Source organism: Aricia agestis, chromosome 5 (assembly GCF_905147365.1).
Source record: "Aricia agestis chromosome 5, ilAriAges1.1, whole genome shotgun sequence".
Classification (NCBI taxonomy): domain Eukaryota; kingdom Metazoa; phylum Arthropoda; class Insecta; order Lepidoptera; family Lycaenidae; genus Aricia; species Aricia agestis.
The window spans coordinates 5,368,681-5,391,338 of NC_056410.1; the positions used below are offsets into that span (position 1 = coordinate 5,368,681).

General features: G+C 35.8%; 2 protein-coding genes across 3 annotated transcripts in view; one reads left to right on the forward strand and one right to left on the reverse strand.

Annotated features, from left to right (window-relative positions):
- Positions 1-5,316, forward strand: part of LOC121727384 (protein son of sevenless) — a 39,089-nt gene extending 33,773 nt beyond the window's left edge. For both annotated transcript variants that reach the window (XM_042115199.1, XM_042115200.1), the window contains 8 exons: positions 14-76; positions 524-641; positions 1,345-1,438; positions 1,666-1,801; positions 2,101-2,153; positions 2,239-2,306; positions 2,744-2,907; positions 3,869-5,316. In XM_042115199.1, coding sequence (XP_041971133.1) covers positions 14-76; positions 524-641; positions 1,345-1,438; positions 1,666-1,801; positions 2,101-2,153; positions 2,239-2,306; positions 2,744-2,907; positions 3,869-3,926 — 754 coding nt within the window. In that variant the 3' untranslated portion in view covers positions 3,927-5,316. The remainder of the gene's footprint in view (positions 1-13; positions 77-523; positions 642-1,344; positions 1,439-1,665; positions 1,802-2,100; positions 2,154-2,238; positions 2,307-2,743; positions 2,908-3,868) is intronic.
- A 3,813-nt stretch (positions 5,317-9,129) lies between these two features.
- LOC121727386 (ribosomal RNA processing protein 1 homolog) lies at positions 9,130-19,663 on the reverse strand. The gene is made up of 11 exons (XM_042115206.1): positions 19,379-19,663; positions 19,099-19,178; positions 18,747-18,896; positions 18,070-18,172; positions 16,716-16,807; positions 16,247-16,426; positions 15,889-15,983; positions 15,089-15,235; positions 14,288-14,451; positions 13,715-13,806; positions 9,130-10,430 (listed from the first exon to the last, which is right to left on the reverse strand). The coding sequence occupies exons 1-11, from the start codon at positions 19,578-19,580 to the stop codon at positions 9,792-9,794; spliced, it is 1,944 nt and encodes a 647-aa protein (XP_041971140.1). The 5' UTR covers positions 19,581-19,663; the 3' UTR covers positions 9,130-9,791.
- Positions 19,664-22,658: the final 2,995 nt, after the last annotated feature.

Genomic DNA, 22,658 nt, shown 5'->3' on the forward strand with positions numbered 1-22,658 from the left:
CTTATAATTTCAGGAGTGGTGGTACCCGCGATGAACCGCCATCACCCAGAGACAATCATTCGCCAAGACATGACAGGTAATGGTCCTCCTGTATTATATTGTAAATTGCTAATTACAGTAAGGGGGTTATCTTTATTATTATTAAAAGTGACACAATAAATAAGTTTTACAAAGTATTGTCTTTGTTTTACGGGCATTTTTTTTGTATGAAACAGGAGTGGCTCCAACTTGATTAGACCTAACATGTGTTTACTAACGAAACCCTGTGCGATCTACCAAGTTCATATTTCTCGAAATTTTTAATGAAACACCATAGTCTAGCATATCGTTCTGGTATTCTGGTCTAATTATTTATATTTTTCGCCTGGCCACGATCGACTGGACTAATATTCGCGATCGACCGGTTGGCCACCCCTGATATAAAACAAACAAAGGAAATTCGCTCGCAAGACAAAATTTTGTATAACTTATAAACCGTGTCGATTTGTTTTTACTAAGAAGGTGTATGTTTATACTGTTATAGGAACTGGTCGACGGGCGGTCGTCGCACGGCGCTGTCTCCGCGCGCGGCTGTGGTTGACGCCGAGCTGTTCTACTCCCGCAGCGCTGACCACCTGGCAGCGAGGCGACAGGAGCCACAGGTATACATTAAAATAATTACGACGACGACGACCTCTGTGGCTCAATGGTTAAGAGTGTGTGGCAGCTCAAGCCGGGGTCGGGTTCGAATCCCGCCGACGGAACAAAAAGATGTTCAAATATCATGAGATATTAAGGGCCTGTTTCACCACTTCCTGATCAGGCTATCCACCACATAACTTGACACATAGAGTATGGAAGATCTGCCAAATAAGCCTATCTGGCACCTTATCAGGAGGCGGTGAAACAGGCCCTTAGTAGTGATAGAAAGACAGCTGCAGTATAAAAGTTCTGTATTTATTCTGTAGGTTGGGTTAAAATAAAAATGTGACAAGTAAGATCGGTCATGAAAGTTAAGAAGAAAAATCTACCTACAATCTCTAGAATTAGGAATTCCTGAAAGATATGGTATTTCAAAGAAACTAAAGATGCTCCCACATAGCATTTATATAACGTTTGATAACATTTGTCTTAACTTTTTTTTAACAAATTAAAATAAAAATGTGACAAGTAAGATCGGTCATGAAAGTTAAGAAGAAAAATCTACCTACAATCTCTAGAATTAGGAATTCCTGAAAGATATGGTATTTCAAAGAAACTAAAGGTGCTCCCACATAGCATTTATATAACGTTAGATAACATTTGTCTTACTTTTTTTTAACAAATTGTAACAAAAGACACATGCATGATTGTTTTGTTATATAGGAGCGAGTGCCGCCTCTTCTGCCGCGCAGCAGCACCGTGGGCGCCGCCGACGTCGACGTGCCACCGAAAGTCCTGCCCAGGCGATCAGATACCTGTAAGTAGCTCATATTATACTGCCACATGATGCCAGGACAACCAGAGTATAATTTGTAAAATATATAAATGCTCATACAGGGTTTTCGTTTCTGAGAATTTGGTATATTCCAATAAAGATTTAATTTTGTTTAAAACAAATAACAGGCCATTTTACTATCCCAACTTAAAAGTACAAACTCTTAACAGCAAGGTGGCAGCTGATGAACATTAACTTTTTTGTTTCAGCCCTAAACGAACCTCCCGAACCACCTGATCGGCCCCTGCCCAGTCCGAAACATCATGATCTCTTCAGAAGTCCCGCTCTGTCGCCGAAACGCTCGCCGGCGCCGCTGCCGTCTCACAGCCCCGCACAGCCGGACAGGTACGAAATATTATCTCTCTTTCACACACAAAAATACTTTTTATTTCCCTATCTCTCCTATGGTATGTCTCGACCTGCTTAAATATTTTCATTGTAGCGTAATTTTGTAGCAATGTGAGGAATGGGAATTAATGCACCAACATTATATTTATATTATCTCTCCTACGGCATGTCTCGACCTGCTTAAATATTTTCATTGTAGCGTAATTTTGTAGCAATGTGAGGAATGGGAATTAATGCACCAACATTATATATTATTGTCCTGTTTGTATATGGTAATACAATGACATTATTTTCAGAGCGGCATTCAGTTTCCCGTCAGCGACATCACCTTGTTCACACCAAAATAACTGTAAGTATACACGCAATGATGATGATTCATGATTGATAGTGCTTTATTCATTTTATTTTAAATAATATACAATACTTTCTTACAGCGGACGGTCCCCCACCTTTACCCCCTCGGAGACGGCGCGACTCCGCAGCGCCGCCGACGCCTCACCTGGTCAGTTGTTTTCAATTCCACTAAATAAGTTCTTATTAAAAAAGAGTATACCACATATTAATCAATAATAATGTAATAACAATTTTTGCTGTCTCTAAAAAGAATAAGAGCCTGCGAAGGCCAGATCTTCCTCAATTTACTCTTTCTCGAAGGTTGGGTAGACCATCAGAACTGGATACCTCCTAAGACCTAGAGTAACCGCGACCGAAACTCCATAGTTGCTGGTCGTTCTTACCTCTGTAAAGGTCACAAATAGGTAAACTTTCAGCTTTCCCTAAATTGAGGAAGGTCTGGCCGTCGCAGGTTCTTGGTCATTTGTTTGATTCTTTGAAGCAGTAATTGTATGGCAGGTGAAGCAGACCATATCAGCAAATGCAAATATTTTTATAGTATAGAGGTGTGTACTGTGTATCCTAATAAGTTTATCTAATCTCTAGCAGTCGTGGAGCGAGGGCGGCGCTGGCGGTTCGCCGGCGGGTGCGAGCGTGTCACCTCAAGCGGCGCTGACTCCGCCCCCGCTGCCGCCGCGCCCGCCCCCCGCCCCCGAGCTGCTGCGACCCGCCCACTCCGCGCTGCTGCAGCGACGACATCATACCGCCGCGTGAGTATATATATCTTAGTGTGGACTGGCTCTTATACTAAGCTATAAGGGCACTGTGTCATTGCAGCGTTATTACGAAGCAGTCTTAACGTCAACACCCCCTCCCGCTTCGTCTCGGGGGCTGCTGTACGTCATGTGTGCATTGCGACGACGCAGCGCGGTGTGTGTACACCTTGGTTGTTTGTATGTAGAACAACACAACGGCAGTGCTGCGTCGACGCAACGCGTCGTGTGGACTGGCTCTAAGAGACCGTGCAGGAGCTATAGGTGGCAGCAGTTGTCCCGAGTCAGTAGGCCTACAACGAAAGCGTTTTGAGACTCAAGCAATGTGAATGCCGCGTCCTGCTCTAACAACGTCATTTCTCATTTGTTAGAGTAGGACGCGGCATTCTCGTATAATTGTTTGAGGCTCAAAACGTTTTCGTGGTACGGCCCCAGACTTCGTAATATGACTAACATATCCATATATATAAGATTTTGTCAACGTCATCCCTGTGTCTTTTATAGTTTGTGCATTTATGGGTGACACATTATAATTGACAATAGTAGGAAAGTTACCTAAGAAAATTAATCGATAATTTAAAAATATCGAATCGCTTCGTAAAGGAATTGCAATCGAAATTATCGATTTCGTACTGACGTTTCAGAGTGGCGCCGGCGATTTAAAATGGCCGCCCTTTTTATCGATTTGATTTCGATTCAACAGTGTCAATCTCTATTGGCATAAGTTCCATTTCATGCATCTGACATTTTTCAAATATTTCCGTAACAATAATTTTCACAGTTAAAATTTATAATTTAATATTAATAAGTTAGCATTTAGCAACTTTTCATTTTTATTCATTTTGATTTTTTTGTTTTCTTGTAAAAAAAACCCGTAGCAAGGAATATGAGAAGTGTCACCCATATCATCTTAAAACGCACAAACTAGTGGATAAATGGAATATAATCTCTCTTATAGGCTTGCGCCGCGTCTGCCGCCGAAGCCGCCGCCGCCGGCCGTGGCGCCGCGCACATAGCAGCACTCGTCCCGCCCCGCGCCGCCCGCACACTCCGATAATACTTATTCGTACTAAACTCACCGATTTACATTGCTATGAATATTTAGTAGCGTCGAATGTCCGGTCTCGTAGTCTATAGAAAATGGCAGAGTAGTTGATTTATTGGAAGATGGTGAACTAAGTAATTTGGTCGCGTTATGTCAAACCCAGTTGACTAACATAATATGAATAGACATATCACGACCAAATGACGTAGGTCCACAATCTGTCTATGAATTAATTTCTTTGAAGGTGCGTTGACTTTTGCTATCTCTTTCTCTCTCTCACGACCGACTGACGTTGCTATTGCGCGGAATTGAGATATAATATGTGCGCGGGAGTGAAAGGGATCGCGGTAGGTCAATGGACGAATCTACGTGCTTCACGACTGGACGTTTGCCGTGCATACGCGAATTAGCACAAGTTTTTTTACCAGGTCAAAATTAAAATTATACCTAAAATTCTAAAAAAATAGCACGATGGAATTACACTTCATACTGTTTTGTATATCACCAGATTAAGGCCAAATTTGATCTGAGTATTATTGCTCTCTTCACAGTATACAGCTCTCTTAGTAGTCTGAACCGATAAAAAATGTATATAACCGTATCATTGACGAACTATATAAAAAGTATGCTTGGCTCAGTAAATAGTTATGACTATCAATATAGTTTCATGAAAAGTCGTTGCATTTTACATATTAAGGATATATAACGCGTTGAAACTGTGCCAAGAAATAATATCAAATGTGAAAAAAATCTTCATTTAGACAAGGAATCGATTAAATTCTTTAACTACGTTAATTTTTAGGTTTCTTTAGTCATTCCAAAATATATTTTGATCATAATATGATCACTCGAAAATCATTTGCCATGTAAGAATTATATCAGATATGAGAGATGTCATTAAAATGCAAAGGCGACGAAGATACTTGACTGAGATTACAATACACTTTGAAGTACGATATATAAGGGCTCAATAATTGTACTACAAAGTTCGCAATTGGAAAGAAAAAAATAACCTGACAGATACCTTTACGACGATAGAGGCTCGAAGCGCCTCAGAATTTGTACCTAACCTGAAAAATGGCCTAAGATGAAATTATAAAATGAATTAAAGATATAAAAGTTATGACATTGTTGACTTAATATTGAGATTTTTCATTGTTTAGGTACAGACCCATAGAACTGTAACTTTATTTAGTACAAAGCAGCAACGCTGTGACTTCTGAATTTGACAACACACCTGGGCCCGTACCACGAAACGGTTTTGAGACTCAAACAATCGCACGAGAATGTTGTGTCCTACTCTTACAAACGTGAAATGACGTTGTAAGAGCAAGACGCGGCATTCTCGTCGGATTGTTTGAGTCTCAAAACCGTTTCGTAGTACGCCTACTGATCGTAAATAATATTATAAATACTCGGCGTATTTTACAAAATATATAATATTTTTGTATACGTAGTTTAATGTTAAAGTTCAAAATGTACAAAGGCTCTTCCAACATTTTTTTCTTTAGAAGTGATGAAATTACTCTAAAATAGTAAGTGTACAGTCAATACCAAAAATATGCATAGTTTGACGTCAAATATAGAAATCAAACAAAACGCCGCAGTCCATACTCTGAAGTGCTCTTGAGTCTGACTGTACACGTTCGTTAGTGATTTGTTTCAAACGTACAAACATACGAAACGCATAATTTTTACGTTTTTAATTATTTTTATTAAGTATATAAGTTGTACAAATGTTAATAACGATAAGACGTGTGTATCTTGCGTAGGTTTTACACCGGGACGCCCAAAATATTTATCTGAAGATTATTTAGAGAAAATGGAAGCTGCCACTTGCAAGTATAATTCCGAGGTTATTTTGAAGACCCCAATTCCCCAACTCTCGATCTCGGATTGGTTGTCACTTGTCAGTCTGTCCTATTTGGCCATACGACGCATAAAGATTTAGCGCGTTAACCGAACTTTGATTCGAGGTATTCTGAATTGGGCTCCAGATAGTGAGAAATACCGTTTTATACTTGGAAGCGTCAAGCTAGAAACATGATTCCTCTGATCTGCCATAAATTGTAAGTAATATATTATTATGTGTTTGCCTGATCGTATACTTGAATGTATTCTCCATTCCCACTTACAAACCATCGCGGATCGCCTAACATAACTACGTCGCAACTCATACTTCCAAATCCAGAAATAACTTTGGAGGGTACATTCTGGTATCGGACAGCTAAGTAGATGTAAAGTATAAGATATAATGTTAAGATACAAAATGAATTTATATGAATGTTGATATGTAGTATATTGCATAGTTTATGTACAACGTTTCAATATAATTTTAGATTGAGGTAAACACAGGTCGCAGGTAACGAGTGATGCAGTATTTTCTTCTAAACGGATGTGTAAAATAGAATGTTCGGTTCGTTCACCTCAATAGAATTTTGTATTGATTCAATGGTTAAATGTTCTATAGATGTTGCGAGTGGGTAGACGCATAATATTTAAATGTTAAAACTACCCACATTTAAAAAAATAGTTTTTTTATTATGAAAATAAAACATGGACCACATATAGGTTATCATCTCAAGTGTACGCACTTTACGTTTTGAGCGAATGAACTCTTGGTTCCTATGTCACTCACGAGTCGATTATTTCGTCTCGTTTGGTCTGATGAAATAGATTGTTATTGCAGTCGAGATTATTTATCCCGGGCTTTTGGTCTGTTAGTGAAGCACTAAGACACCAATGGGGCAATGTTCCTGACGCAGAATAGGTATCGGCCTGTTGAGTTTACATTTGGAACGTTAAATCAAAATTAAATTGTTATTTGTTAATAATTTTTCTAATATAAACGAAGCATATTTTAAGATTTAATATAATTATGTTTTATTAATATTAAATTTTGATTTAATAATTTATCATGTTTAAACCGAAATCTGAATAATTATAAAACCAGCGTAAGCCACTCAAACTCTTGTCTTAAAATCATTTCAAAACCGATAGAATGTGTAATCTATTTTAAATGTATGTTAAATATTATTACGTTGTTGTATTCCGATGTAGACTCACACTCCGTGCCTAGCAGATGTCGCTCAAAGTTCAAGATTTTCAAAGTAGGTGTAATGTTGTAAATAAAGCTTGTCATACCCCCGTGTTAACGAAACGCGCTTTATAGATGTCCGTTATACCTAGACCTAGGTAGATATTACCCATTTATACACCGGACCGACTGTATGTTGACTGCAGGTCTGCAGACAACTGGTATGTGGAGTACCTTGGGATTTTTCTATTTGTTGCAATAGTGATAAGTACCATAAATTAAATATGTAGATTGTTTTAATCTTTATGACTTTACAATATTTATTTGGATTGTTTATAAAAACTATAATTCCGAACTACATAAGGCAATGCTTAAACATTTTGTGAAGTTTCATAAAAAGTTTCTGCAAAGTTTTACAGGGCTTGCATTTCTGATTAGTGGAAAACATTGTAAGGACTAGGTACACAATAATTTTGACGATTATGCTTCTTCACTTGATGTTTTTGCGGCCAGTATATATTCGGTCCGGTTATATGTTAGATAAGAAGAGACCATTTGTAAAAATGAATTTTAAATGTAAATATAGATGTACGCGATTGTAGATTCATACTATATACACAGTTATACACGTGCAGTTTTATTTCATCATTTCATTTTATTTCGTCTTACAATAACCAATTCAAATTCCTTAAAAGTATTTTAGCTCTATACCATCGAAATTACAAAATGTGAGGATCAGACAGAGTCGCGACGCGGTGCGAAAATATCAATACGATATTGAAAATAAGTGCGACGTCATCAAACATCTTCGCGTCGTGAGTCGCGACACAGTCAGACCCTTACAGAAAGGGACAACAAATGCAAATACTTAATGCGCGTTAGTTTCGACAATATTATAGATGCTTTCTTAAATATTGACAATTATGTTCTTAATAATAGTAACAAGATTTAAATACAATAATTGATCTAGCTTGTTTAAAAGTGCATATTTTGTTAATATGCGTTACAATAGATATCACGTTCTCTAATGGTGCGCTTATACGGGCAACTGAAATTGCTCAACTCCAGTCAATTCTTGTCCAACTTTGACGTCACGGCTACATCAAGCAATTTGCCGCAACAAGCAGCAATTTTGCACAATACAATATTGACTGATGTGGGCATCGAATATTTGAGCGATATGAAACAAATTGCTCCATTCGTGTCGCCGAGCAATTACTGCCGTAATTATTGCCCGTGTAAGCGCTTCTTATAGGTAGCATTCGAATCAAGACTATTTGTGCTATCGTTCGCGGCGAAACTGACCGGCCCGCCCCGCCCGTCTGCAAAGCGCCTTAAGCAATGGGTCGCGGTCGTCTTGATCCGAATGCCACTTAAGAGAACTTACACAGAAACACCAGTCTACAACAATAAAATACGTCCTCAATCCATGAATTTTAATAAACATGTAATATACTTATAAAGTTACGAATAATAAAAATTAAGTAATCGTAGCTCACATACTTTAACCGTTTTGAATTTGGTTCCTTTTCGCACACTAAAATATTACAATAGCTACGAAACACTAAGGGCCTGTTTAATCACTTCCTGATAAGGCCCATATAAACTATCCACCACTTAACTTGACAGATCAAGTATGGAGAATCTGTCAAAAAGTTGTGAATAGCCTATTCTGCACTTTATCAGAAAGTGGTGAAACAGGCCCTACACTCGAAATAAAGGCGTTGACAATAATTTTAATTGTCACTTCTATAATCTTATATCTTTAAACGAGCAATTCTTGTATATATATACATATATAATTGGAATCTCGGAATCGGCTCCAACGATTTTCATGAAATTTAGTATATAGGGGGTTTCGGGGGCAATAAATCGATCTGGCTAGGAATCATTTTCAGAAAATGTATTTTTATTCGTGTTTTATCGATAAACTGAAAAATATGACTCTTCCTGACATCTATTGGCGAATAATAATACTATTTTGTTAGCAACTAATTGTTTTAACGACCAGCAGATGGCGTTATTAAGTAACACGAAGTCAATGAGTGTTTGCTATACCGAGCAAAGCTCGGTCATCCAGGTACTAATTAGTAATTAAACAAAATTCTTGCATGTATTCAAGTCTCTTTTTGCAAATTTTTTGACACAGTTACTCTTCCTTAGTTTTTATTATTCATAGTTATAAAGTTACACAAATTTTAGCTTGCTAAAATCCTAAGAAAAATTCACATTGCAGGATCGGCAGGCTAAACTAAGACTAGCCTATAAAACCATTTCTAACATTGTTGGTAATATCATTATTAATTATATCGTAACTTTTTGTATGTGAACCCTACAAATTAGTGAGATGTCACAAAATTTTATTTACTTTTATTTACAAGAAAGAAGATATTAAAACATAATAAAACATTTTTTGCTTCGTAATCGACGAACAAGGTATAAAGCTTTGAAGCAGTCATAACAAACAAGTTGCAAACAAAACAACTACAAAGTGCACCATATTTTGAAACAACTATTCTTAGGACAATGTAAAATTTTAAATATACCTTAAAATAGAGCTAAAACCACAACATTAAGATTTGGAGCAATATTCCCCGTTATCATGTAACACTAATTTAAAAAATTGAATACTGGAAGTCCTAAGTCGACTTCTAGAAAGCATAAAATATATTAGCAACACCTTACACTTATTTCATCATGTTCCTAATATAAAAATTGATGTACTGTCTCAGTACTAGATTTACACCATTCACTAAAAAGTTTTATATGGCTTTGTCAAAATAAACTATCACTGACTTTTTAATTTTTGAGTCGTAACTTCTTTTTGAAGAATGGATTTATAGGTGAGGGTGTAGACGGCTTGAGGTTCGTCTTAGTGGGTTTCTTACTGCTATCGAAAGGTATGCTCGGGCTCTCGCGAACACTCTTGTAATAATCAACAGGCCCCTGCATGCTGTTGTTTTTTAACACGAATTTAACTTTCTTTGGCGTCTCCATGGTTTTCTTTGCGCTGTCTAGTTGCTTCTGGTAGTTTTTTACTTTGCTTCCGAGGACTTTCTTCGGCGTGCTCTTTTCGATTTCGCTTACTTTTGTTGGCTTAGAAATGGGGATTTTTTTACTGGACTCTTTACTTTGAATATTGTTTTCTGATTTAGTTGGTTTTGACTTTTTTTGAGCATTATCTGTTTTCGCTTGTACTTTTACTTGTTTAGGAGTTACAGTGTTCTTATTTACTACTTTGTTATTCTTTTTACTTACTTTTTGGTCTTCGTCTTTTTTTATTTCCTGTAGCTTTCTTTTTGCCTTGACATTATCATCCCCCTTTGAATCGTTCAGTTTTCTTTTGCGATCTTTCTTTTTGTTAACATTTTCTTTATTAGAGTCTCCTTTGTTTTGTTTCTTCTCTGTTTGAGTGTCTTCAACTTTCCATTTACCATTCTAAGGGACAGAATATATACAATTATTATAAACTACAAACAGAACACATTGAAAATTCTGACGCACTGCATTGTGCATCAGGCATCATCGTTGTTACAGCGACGATCCCCGAGCACTATCGGCGGTAAGGTCTTGCAGTATATTTTATTAATGACCGACCGCCGAACAAAAATAAAATAAAATAAGTATATTTTATTAAAAATAGGTGTTGGGCGATTCCGCTAGAGACGACCCTCAACACGAATTTTTAAAGTATAGCATTTGTTACATTTTTTATTGAATTATAAATAAAAAGATGTATATTTACTAGCAAAAGAACTTTTATGAGTAAAAATTGTAATTTGAATGATTTAGAGCATTTTGAAGTGATATCATCTAACGGCGCGAGAAAAACTGCTAATGCCACACATGATCATTTTTACTCTAAATCACTATCTCGAAGTTGAATTTCATTACATAATATTGACTGTATAACATAAGTTTCTATTTCGGTGCAAAAAAAAACAACAATTTTGAAATAGTTTTCAAACATTATTAAAGGAAAATTGCTACGGTTGCACCCGCGATAAAAAAGGTACAAAAGTTTAGTTTTCTCGCTAAAATATGTTGTTAATAATTTAAAACTTTGTGAAAGTAAGGAGAAATGTGAGGGAAATTAGAATTAATCATTGGAACAAACTATTTTATTATTTTTAATAAAAAAACAGAACCTTTAAAGTGGTTGCGCCCGCGATCGAAGCAGTACAATTGGAAACGCAACGAATTATTTTTTGACTATTGTAGTGATTTTCCTCTTATTTCATATTATTAAGGTAAACAATAACGTTACATTATATTTGTTATTAATACTTTACATGTAATTACAAGATTTATAAAAATTTGAATGGAGTCACGTCGTGTTTTATATTTTCCGAAATATTTCATGTATTACTTAACAGATGTTTCAAAATGATGATTTATATTCTTTTATTTTTAAATATTTTAGAAGAAATGCTACAAATGACAGGAAAAATCATAAATATTTAATAATTTTCTTTGAAAAAAATATTTTTACTTATAATTCTCCCCTATTATTTTAAATTACAAATATTAATTTTGAATTAAAGGTGTGCGGTAGTTCGGTTTTATAACAATACATCAAAAAACGTTTGCTTAAGTTACATTATTTAATTGTTTTTAGTGATTTAGATGATTTATTTTCTCAGACCGATAAATGACTGATAATTAAAAAATAATAAAATTTTAAATAGTATTATTACAATTTACTAATAATATTATGTATTGTATATCAAAAATGTAGAAATTAGTCGCAGACTTATGAATAAATTCAATTTCTTTAGACTCGTTGCGCCCGCGATATTCTGATGTTGCACCCGCGATCGTGAAAATTGTTAATAATTCCTAGTACTAATTACTTAAATTAATTGTATCTAGTTAAATCATATCTTTCTTTTATACACTTTTGAAATATGGGTTAATAAATTACTAAAAGTTCCACAATTAGCAGTATTCTCAAATGAACTCGTCCGAGTTCTTAATAGAGGACCAATATGGTTGCACCCGCGATAGTACTTCAAACATGTTTTATGGCTTTTCTTAGATTTAATTTTAGTTTTCATTTACAATTTATGATTGAACTAGTTAAAATGTATCCCTTCAAAATATAATTTATTAATAAATGTGTTTTATTTTGTAAGTAGGACGCTTTAAGTGCGTCAAAATGTTGCACCCGCGATAATGGAATCGCCCTATTATAAAAATTCTTTTTATGCGAAATTATAAAGTGAAACTAGCTATTGCTGTTTGTCTTTCACAAACTCGAAATATCGAGATTTTGTATTTGCATTTATCTTTAACCAGCTAATTTTAATAGGCATGTATTTAAATCAATATCTGTATATTCCTTTTTCTCGATCAAAATATTTGAAAGTTTCACCAAAAATACTGACTTGAACACTAATTATGCACCCTAAATAATGCGAATTCATCATACTATTTAAAGTTATTTGCAAAACTGTTTTACTGAACGAATAACTATTATTCAAATAGTATATCTAACAATTCCTTAGTTCAAACAAACATACTACAACTTTTTAAAGGAAAACCATCACCTAAATTACTTTTAGGAACATCATTTATTCTAAATAAAACCCAATTTAATCTGTTATGTTCATAAAATTAAGAACACATAAAAATCATCAAGTGCTAACTTCACATGGACTAAACTTTGGCACAGTGAATGGTAACTCTAGTTTATAAACAATAATAATAAACAATCGGCAAAGAGCGAGATGGATTCGCGCACAAAGGGTTCCTTACCGATATATTGCAAAATAATTAAGCCTCCGGCTTAGGAATTGTGCTCTAGGGGTTGATAAGCTACTAAAGAAAAAAAAAACAACTGGCTTCAATTAAGTGTCGATGAAGCCCCGCTACGCGGGGCTCCTACTTCTGGGTGGTTCACAAAAAATAACCACGATGGCTAAGGCGGGAGCTACGCTCCCGCCTTAACTATCTAAACTAACCCAATCAAGTCGTATTGGGCCAACATTGCTCTTAATTATTTAAGAATCATTAATAAATTTATTAACCCATACAATTACAATACAGTAGTAAATTTTGATAATTTTTCTTAATTTTTATCAAGAAACCTTGAATTATATAGTTTTGGAATGATAAAATCTTTCACCTTAACTCATCATAATTACCAAAAATCTTTGTCGCTAACACAGAAATAAATCAAGATATATCTGTGGTCCCTAAAGAGTAAAGAGCGAGCGCAAAGGAGTGAGTGAGGCGTTAGATGAGGAGGCCCCAACATGTTTTTCAGTAACACAGAGAAACAAAAAGAAAATAAAGTTAGGCTAAAAATATTTTAGTTGCACGATTTGTCAATTTGTAGACTTGTTTTGATAATAAAAATTGATTTTATTGTGGTGCACCTTTCGATATCGTTTTTAGAAATTCCGTTTTAAGATTGTCCAATTTAGAGTGCAAATTAGTATTTTTGATAAACAATTTAAATTTTAGTTTTACAAATAATATATCCGATGTATGAACCATATTTTTGGTGTGAATTCGGTTATAAAGGTCGTCTCGTTTTGTATGATGTTTAAGTTTTTTTTGAAGGACATGTTCAGTTAATCAATTGTTTTTTTTGATCAGCATTAGTTTTTCTGGTATGCATTCAGTTAATTAGCGGAGTTAAGGTAGTATGCTGAAAAATTATTCTGATGTGCATTTAATAATATCCCATTTTAATATAAAATATAATGTAACTATACCGTCGTGTCAGGAGGATTGCCCAACTCATCGATGAGGCTGATGCCGGCGCGGCTGCGAGCCAGCAGCCGCTTGCGGTGCTTGCGACGGAGTCCTGTGACAGATTACAATTTACATATTACTAGCTGTCCCGGCAACGTTGTTTTGCCATATGAAGTATATCGCCCATATTATTTTATTGAAGTGACTAAATAAGTATGTCACCATGGCAACCTCCATCGCTATCCCGTCGCACAAACAATGGTCGCCGTCAGTCTCGAGTTGTAATAATTTACTATTATTATATAAAAAGTAGCCGATTCTCAGACCTACTGAATATGCATATAAAATTTGCTAAAAATCAGTAAAGCCGTTTCGGAGTGTACGGTAACTAACATTGTGACACGAGAATTTTTAACCCCCGACAAAAAAGAGGGGACTGAACATACATGCAATATGCATATTATGGAACCAAAATTTTCACCCTTAATTTTGGAATGACTCAGGTAAAGAAACAGGTAATAGGTAAAGTTGGTTGTTACAATCAAGCGTATCCATGATCTTATGCCATACTCGTAGCCCATAAGTCCTCTCACCTCTTAGCGCGAGCTCGTCTGTGCTGGCCACCAGCTGCCGCTCGAGCGACCGCAGGCGGGCGGCGGCGCGCTCGGGCTCCGTCACCGGCAAGTCGGCCTCCGCCCCCGACACCTCCTCCTCAGGCAGCTTCAGCGGGTACCGGTTGTTGGCTAGCTCCTCGAATCTACAAAGAAAAAATTGTGTGCTTTAAAGACCAGTGTTTTGCAAACTTTGTGTGTTCAAGGTACGGCTAGAAAAATGTAAATTTTTGGAAGTACACCACAAATTGATTGAGTGTGTATGGGGGTGCTCTGTTCCCGATTCTTATTCCATTGTCCTGAGGCGTTTCCTTTTTTGGATCTTATAAAAAGGAATATGTTGGTAAAATGTAATTTTTTGGTGCCCACCAACTACTGGCGACTATACACCAGTGCGCCGCGGCACACCTGTTGCGGAACACTGCTTGAGACCACAACTGTAGTGAAACTTCTTCAACTCCAAATGCAAGTAAGAGGGAGAGAGGAAGAAAATGTGAGCACCCAGTGGTCTCTCAAGAGTCAAGCAGTCAACACACAAAAATGACAATTGATATGAAATTAAGCAAGTGATTTGTCTGATTGACCAGCGAATAAAAATAAGCTAATAAATGTTTTAAAATTTTGTGTATTAAAATACATACATTTAAATATAAAAACGTCGAAGTCACTGTGGTACTACACACATAAACAGTTACTACTATTTCATATTCCTCTTCATTAGCAGCTACATATACCTAATCTCCGATGTCCTAAATCGGAACGTCTAGGAAAGCATCCCTTTACCTGTGCAGACACAGCTTGGCCCGCTTGATAGCTCGCGGCGCGGCGGTGCGCAGCGCCTGGCGCAGTTGCGCCGCGAGCAGCGCCGCGGGCACCGGCAGCGGCCGCAGCGTCACACTCACACGCCCCGCGCGGGGGTCTAGCGGACCACTGGAAATAAGCAATTGTTTTTCAAAAATAAGGAGGCAAACGAGCAAACGGGTCACCTGACGGAAAGCAACTATCGTCGCCCATGGACACTCGCAACATTAGAAGAGCTGCAGGTGCCGTTTTTTTCTAATAATTTCATTAACATGCTAATTTTGATGTCACAGCATGCTACGTCTTATTGCTTTGCTATCTGCTAAAAATGCGGCATCGGCAATGAAGTATCGGTTCGCATCGCAACTCTCGCGTCGAGTATTATTTCGCATCGGGTGAACAATAGCTATTCATTAATAGTTAGCGCCGCGGTGCGTAACAGCGCGTACGTGAATATTTTATCATGATCGCAGACTATTGCGCACGATAATATTAGCAATCGTATTTTTTAACAAGTACGATTAATTGAATTGTTGCTAATTAGCAATTAACAATTAATATAATTGCTAATGCTATTTTTACCAACACTACTAGAGACTATAAATAGCTTTTAAGATTTCACTAACACTGAAATCTGCACGAGTATGTGACCCTCAAAGACCACTACGGGACACTGAGAGATAATGGGCTTATTACCTAGTTTATCGGGAATGTAGATATAGTGCACCAACTGTGTCAATATTTACAGTTTTTTTTTAGTTGTCAACGTAATAATGACTTACGCTTCATCGTCAACATCCTCGGCATCAGAGTTTTGGGGCTGCTCGTCATCAGACGCCGGCTCTAGCGCGTCTGGCCCGCCAGCTGGACATCCCATCTAAAACGAATGTATCCAGTTATTCCTATTTAACCTCGATAATATGACAAGTATAAATTGGAATTATATTATAATGTGTCTATGCATTATGTATGGTGTCATCTCTTTATTATTGTAGATTTCTCTTTTTCTGGTTTAATGTTTAATTATTTCTTAGATTTGTACAATGATTGGTTATAATTAATAAATAATAACTTTACAAATACGCGTAGGTTATAGAGTATGGTAGGTATTGTATTTATTGTTAATCATAATGACTGTACCTCTTGCCAAGCGCGTTCCTTCTCCTGATACTCTAGCCCGAGCTCGCTGTGTCGCACCAGCTGTGTGAGCAGTCGCCGCGCCGCCATGCACACGGACAGCGCCTCGCCCCCGCACACCTGAGCGGTGAACGGCCGCAGCAACTCCGCGAGACTCGCTTCTGGTATCTCGCCCCTGCTGACCTGAAAGTTTATAAAATGCTTAAACTGATCCTTACGTAAATAGCAAACTAAGTTTGTTTGAATTAGAACGAGGTCACATTGCTCAGTAGTGTTGGTAAAAATAGCATTAGCAATAATAATTAATTGTTAAATGCCCATTAGCAATAATTACCTCTGCCAACTCAACACCACATTGTATATTATAAAAAAATATTATTTATAAACAGAGCATCTCCAATGCGACAACACCACCGTAATAAAGTGTGGCCTAACTCGTAATGTGGACAGCAAGAATGTAATTTATACTCACTTTAGCCAGTTCCTCAAGATAGCAGTCTGTGATGTGCAGAATAAGGGACATGGCGTTTCGAGCGTACACTGGTGTTTTTAATGCAAGTATACCTGGAAATAAAAATATGTATTTACGTCAATTTGAATACATTCATTAACCATTTGGAACCTCTGAAAGCTTTAAACAATCCATTAATAATAAAATTTAATTCAATAGAAAAGAAAAATTATATGTTTCCATTTAATGGACAATATTACTGAACTAAGATTATAATAAAGCTGGATGGACAAATTAAAACACTTGGAATTTACTGCAAAAATGCGGTTTAAAATTGTCAATTTAAATTTTGGCACCTCCTGCCCCGCGTTCCATTAGCGTTCGAAACGATCAAAATGCTCAAAATAGGAGGCATTTTAGGCGTTTGATCGTTTTTAACGCTAAATGGAACGCGGGGATAGCAAGTGTGACGTCATGGAACGCTGGTTGGTGTTTCGAAATCCGTTCCGTTTCAAGTTACTTTTAATTCATTATTTTTGTAAAAAAACAATATTTTATAAAATATTAACCTTGCAGTGGCCCTTCTTTTATATTTTTTAACATTTTAATAGCAAAATTTTCATAAATATTATAATAGGCTACTTGACCTACTTTTTTTCTTCATGCTAATCGCTTCTTAATCATTAATTTTCACAAAAAAAAAATATTTTAATATTTTACACAGTAGAAACCCATAAAAATGATTGAAAAATATGCCTTATAAATGGCGCCGAAAATACTGTCCGCCATAGTGTGACGTCATACGTTTTGTATTTTAAACTCTTTTTATTGAACATTTTTTTATGTGCTAAATGTACGAGTCTAAAAGGGCCCAAAAATTATAAAAGAATTAAATAAGAAATTAGAAATCATTTGTAATGTTGAAAACTTTTGGAGAAAAGTTTTGGCCATTTCTTTTCCCGTCTACAATAAATGGAGATAAAATATAAAACTGATGTTTTATTTGAATTATTCAAGAAAATATATTTTACAAATCTTTCTACGCTTATTCTTATTATTTATGTACAAATAAACTTACATAATATAATGAGCGCGATAAATAAAAGATATTAAATTACGAGTCTGATGATGTCACATCCATATCGGAAGTACCGCAAAAGCGTTTTCGTCAGTACAAATCCTATTTTCATAAAATCATATTTTCAAATCGACTCTATTTATCAATCATAAGCTTTTATTTGATGATAAGGGTGAAATACGGTTTCCTAGGCCAAGTTCTACTAGAAATATGTTCAATGAAATTGAATATAGGTCAAGTAGCCTATTGAATGGTCCCTATTGTAAGGGATAACTTAGATTAATGAAGTGTTCTTACTATCATCAGAAGCTATCATGTCAGCATATTTCTTACAGCTGTCTAAACTCCAACCGCTGCGGAGTAAACATCTGAAACTGCCTCGGAGGTACCGTCTCACCAACTGAAATTACGCAAGTATACAATTTAATTTAACACAACAAAAAACTTTTGGGGTCTTCTTACAACAGCTTTGTAATATAGACAAGATATAAGTATCCCAACAAGCTATTATGCATTGTATTAATATTATGTTTTTTGCGTAAACAATTTAAAGTAAGATGCAATTTACTAAGATGTAGTAGTGTAATGCCTGGGTTACATTATGCATGCTGACCTAGTCAGTTACTGAGGTGCAGCTACTGGCACCATATGACCGCATCATACAAGTTACTTTCATGACATTGTACCAGGGAGCCAGTTGCTTATGTGTGAGTTACTACAATATTTATTGTTTTCACTTGCCTTCCCCCCACCACAGATACAACTCAACTAGACAAATGTACTGGGGCAGTACCTGTCTACTAAGATGTCAGCTTGCATAGTGTGACCCAGGGAGGCGAGTTAAGCTGCTCTCCTGCAAGTACACAGGCACAGTAGGTTTCGACTGTCACTTCAGCTGCTTGCACTGTGTAATCTATCCCTAAGCTGACAGACCAATTAGTTTTACTATCTATATACTAGATAAGAACACATACCATGAGAAATTTATCCATCCTGTGATTGTCAATGCCGTACCATTCTGTTGCTAGCACTTTGAATCCAGCCTTTGTCATCATCAGGGCATATTTCAGCTGCTCTTCAGGGAAAAGGTCAAGTATCTCAGAGATACTCTCACATAAATCTTCCTGTTAACAAAAAGTTATAAGTTAACAATGTTAAACAAAATTTTAATAATAATAATTATTGTTATTGTAACTGGGAAGTATATATATTTTGTAGTAAATTGTAAAAAGATAACAAAATACAGTAATTTGTAGACATTTAAACAATAAGTTTTAGACATTCCTGTGACAGTTTTAGACATGTTCAATAATTTAATAACCATACCTGAACTAAGGGCTTGTCAGACATCCACACTGCATAAAACAACCCCTTCCAAACCCTAAGAAAATCCTCCTCCTTGAATTCTGCAATAAAAATTATTCATTAAACAGCAACTTTTTAGATGTCTGTAGCAGATAGTTTAATATTCAAGGAATATAAAGGAGTAATATCAAATAATAATTAATGCAACACTGTCAGTACAAATTTTAAGGTTATGTATTGCATGTAAAGCATGTAACATAATATAAATAAACAAATAAAAACAATGCAATTTCCTACATACCGTAGCACTTTTCAAAGCAACTATAAAGCCATTTTTTCATTGTTTTTAAGACTCGATCCCTTGTTTTTTTATCATTTCCAGACAACAATCGCGCAAATTTAATTTCTTGTGCTACGATGAGCACTTTTTCCTTTTTAGGTTTAACTATTGCTTTCGGTTTATTTCTATGTTTCACAGATTTATTTTTCTTAATCATTTTCATGTTTAATGCAGCAATAAAGTACTATCCTTTTGATATAAATCGCAAAATTTATTTACGAAAAGGTTGCAGATCGTGCGGTCCACACAAAATAGTTTTTGACAAATGACAGTTTAAACGATTGACATTTGACAATGACAAAATGCTTTTGACAGTGACAATTGACATTTAACTTTTTTCTTCTTTTTTTTTGCAACTTGACACAAAGGTGTATCATATGTGTATGTTGTGCCACAGACAAGGTAAAAAGAGCAGGAATATGGCGGGAAAACCATAATAACTATAATAATTCTTCCGTCCTAGTCGGTCCTCCTATAATAATTTTCTTCATCGTTTTACTACAATATTACACATTAAAAACCCAGTTAACACAATTTTAGGAAAATAATACAAAAACACAACAGCACTCTTTCACATTCCCGGCAAAACCAACTTTTTTCTTTTAGCACTTATGCCGATTTTTTTTGTTATAACCTCCACTAAAGCCACTGACCTCCATTATACAAGTCGTATAATGGAGGTCAGTGACCAATGCATAGCAAACGGATTGTCTATACTCAACCAGAGCTGCGCTGCGGAGCACAGACGTATCAGTTTTCTGTCTCCGATGCCAGTTTTCAGCCAGCTCGATACAAGGATTTCCAAGCGACCCACGGGTATTTATCAGTTGCCCAATGCCCGCTTGATTATAAACCATTTCTTGCTGCCGGAAAAATAATGCACGCACGTGTACGGGTAACTTGTTTTGTCCACTTTTTTATCAGCGATTTTGAACAACCTGATTTTCTACCCGTAGGGACATCTAATCAGACAGAGCGGTCACGCGTTCAAGTGATCTGCGTTCGAGCGGTCAGTGACTCATGAGGAATTCTGAGTTCTGACGCGGTCAGAACGCCGCGGCGGTTGGTACTGCTAATACTATGTAACTACCCTCTGAATACATAACCTTCATAATAACATTTTTTTAAATGTAGTAAGGGTAATATTGTATTCTTAGGTAATTTAACAAGGATTAAAAAATACATTAAACTCTGTTATGTAAACAGTATCTTTTATTATTATAATTTGTAAGTATTAAAAATATATCATTAAAAACAGGCACATCACCTCAACATTATTCAACTGGATGTCTAAAGGCAAAACAATGGAATACTACAATAGACATAATAACATTATGTATAATAAATAATACAATAAATGATAATAGTAACAATATAATCTGCATTTGCTATTGCACAGAGTTAATGCAGATAATTATTATTGTGGTATCCTAATAATCGTTCTTAGCTCAAAATATGATTTAGTTTCAAGCACATCGGTATTTAGCTACCACCATTTTAGATTTTCATGAAGTGTTTTTAAATTCGTAAAAACAGGACTTACTGTACTATACAACACTGTAAACTTTTTTTTAATTTTCTTTTCGCAAATTCAACTACGAAAATAAACTATGAAATATTATTAATAACCAAAAAGTTAATAACATTATCCTAATGAAATTGGAATGTTAAGAATATTATTACCAGAGATCGGAATTGGGTGTGTGAAAATACCTAAAGTTTGCAGCGGGAGCTGTTACAACCACTTAAGTTAAACCGGTTTTGGATTTTACCGGTTCAGTTTTGTATTTTTTTTAAACATGTTCCTTACCTTTGAAACACCGAACTATAAACATTTACAAGCTGCTTATACAGTTCTAAATTAATTTTTTAGTCTCAATTTTTCTTTGTCGGCCAAACACAGAATTTTACATGTCTGCAAAATGCTAATGTGGTTTTAATCTTTTTTTGACCTGTATCTTAAGTCATAGAATACCTAATGTTCTATGAGAGTGTTAAATTCCGACTTGTTACTATTGTAACAAGTCGGAATTTAACTCCGTTGAGGTCAAGTAAGCAGGGCAAGTAAAAACGGAGCGACGCCATTAAATTGAACGCTGCGCTTACATGCACGAAAATGTTCGTTTTCCTTGCATCAATCTGTAGCAAAACTTTTTAACATAAGATACAGGTCAAAAAAAGATTAAAACCACATTAGCATTTTGCAGACATGTAAAATTCTGTGTTTGGCCGACAAAGAAAAATTGAGGCTAAAAAATTAATTTAGAACTGTATAAGCAGCTTGTAAATGTTTATAGTTCGGTGTTTCAAAGGTAATCCAAAACCGGTTTAACTTAAGTGGTTGTAACAGCTCCATATTATGTCCCGCTGCAAACTTTAGGTATTTTCACACACCCAATTCCGATCTCTGATTATTACAGATGAGTGTGCAAATAAACAAAAAACAAAACAGCATCCTCAAGTACTAATTTCACTAGCAATCGGTAATTAAACATTTCTCTCGTTATTTGTATGAAAAAATACAGAGAAGGAAATAATAATATTTGGCAAGCTAAGCAACCAAAAGTTGTTGCCGTTGGTGAAATTAAGACTTAAATGAGAGTAACATTGTGTAAAGCCTCATGCACACAGGGGACAAATTTGTTTTAGTTTCTAAATATTAAATGATCGACTTTAGCGTACGCCAAAGAAAATTATCATTTCCGTTCTTACGGACGGCGACAGCGACAATTTTTTCGCCGGTGTCACGCGGGGGTCTAATAATAATATTATGTTGAAGTTAACTAACAACAATGTTAAGTTGTTGAAAAACAGTCATCTTTTATAATTTATTCTAGGCCTGTAATAAATAAAATTTTATTAACATTTAAAACTTTATAATTTACAAAAATAAAAAAACCGTAGCAAATATTAAAGCTTATTAAGTGCCTATGTGTTCTTACATTCCCTCAGGGTGACAACGACAACTTCCCAAAACGACAACTTCCGAAAATGCCAATTTCCGAGAACGTGTATTCTAAACTCGTCAACTTCCGAAAATGGCAAATTCCTGAAATGGCAAATTCCTAAAATGTCAAATTCCTAAATTGACAGATTCCGAAAAAATAAATTCCTGAAATGACAAATTCCGAAAATGATATGTCGGCTGTACACTCTCGCCGAGAGCTCTCGGGCGAGAGTCTCGTGCGAGAGCCCCTTGCCCGAGTGCCATCATGTACATTCTCGCTTAGTTCAAAAATAT

Bases quoted from the DNA above. Each gene is read 5' to 3' on its own strand.
- LOC121727386 (XM_042115206.1), bottom strand. From the start codon at position 19,580: ATGAAAATGATTAAGAAAAATAAATCTGTGAAACATAGAAATAAACCG. The intron at 14,452-15,088 runs GTAAAGGGATGC...TTTTCTTTGTAG, and splicing joins GCCAAGCTGTGTCTGCACAG to ATTCGAGGAGCTAGCCAACA. The intron at 10,431-13,714 runs GTATAGTTACAT...TCTGTCCCTTAG, and splicing joins GCAATCCTCCTGACACGACG to AATGGTAAATGGAAAGTTGA.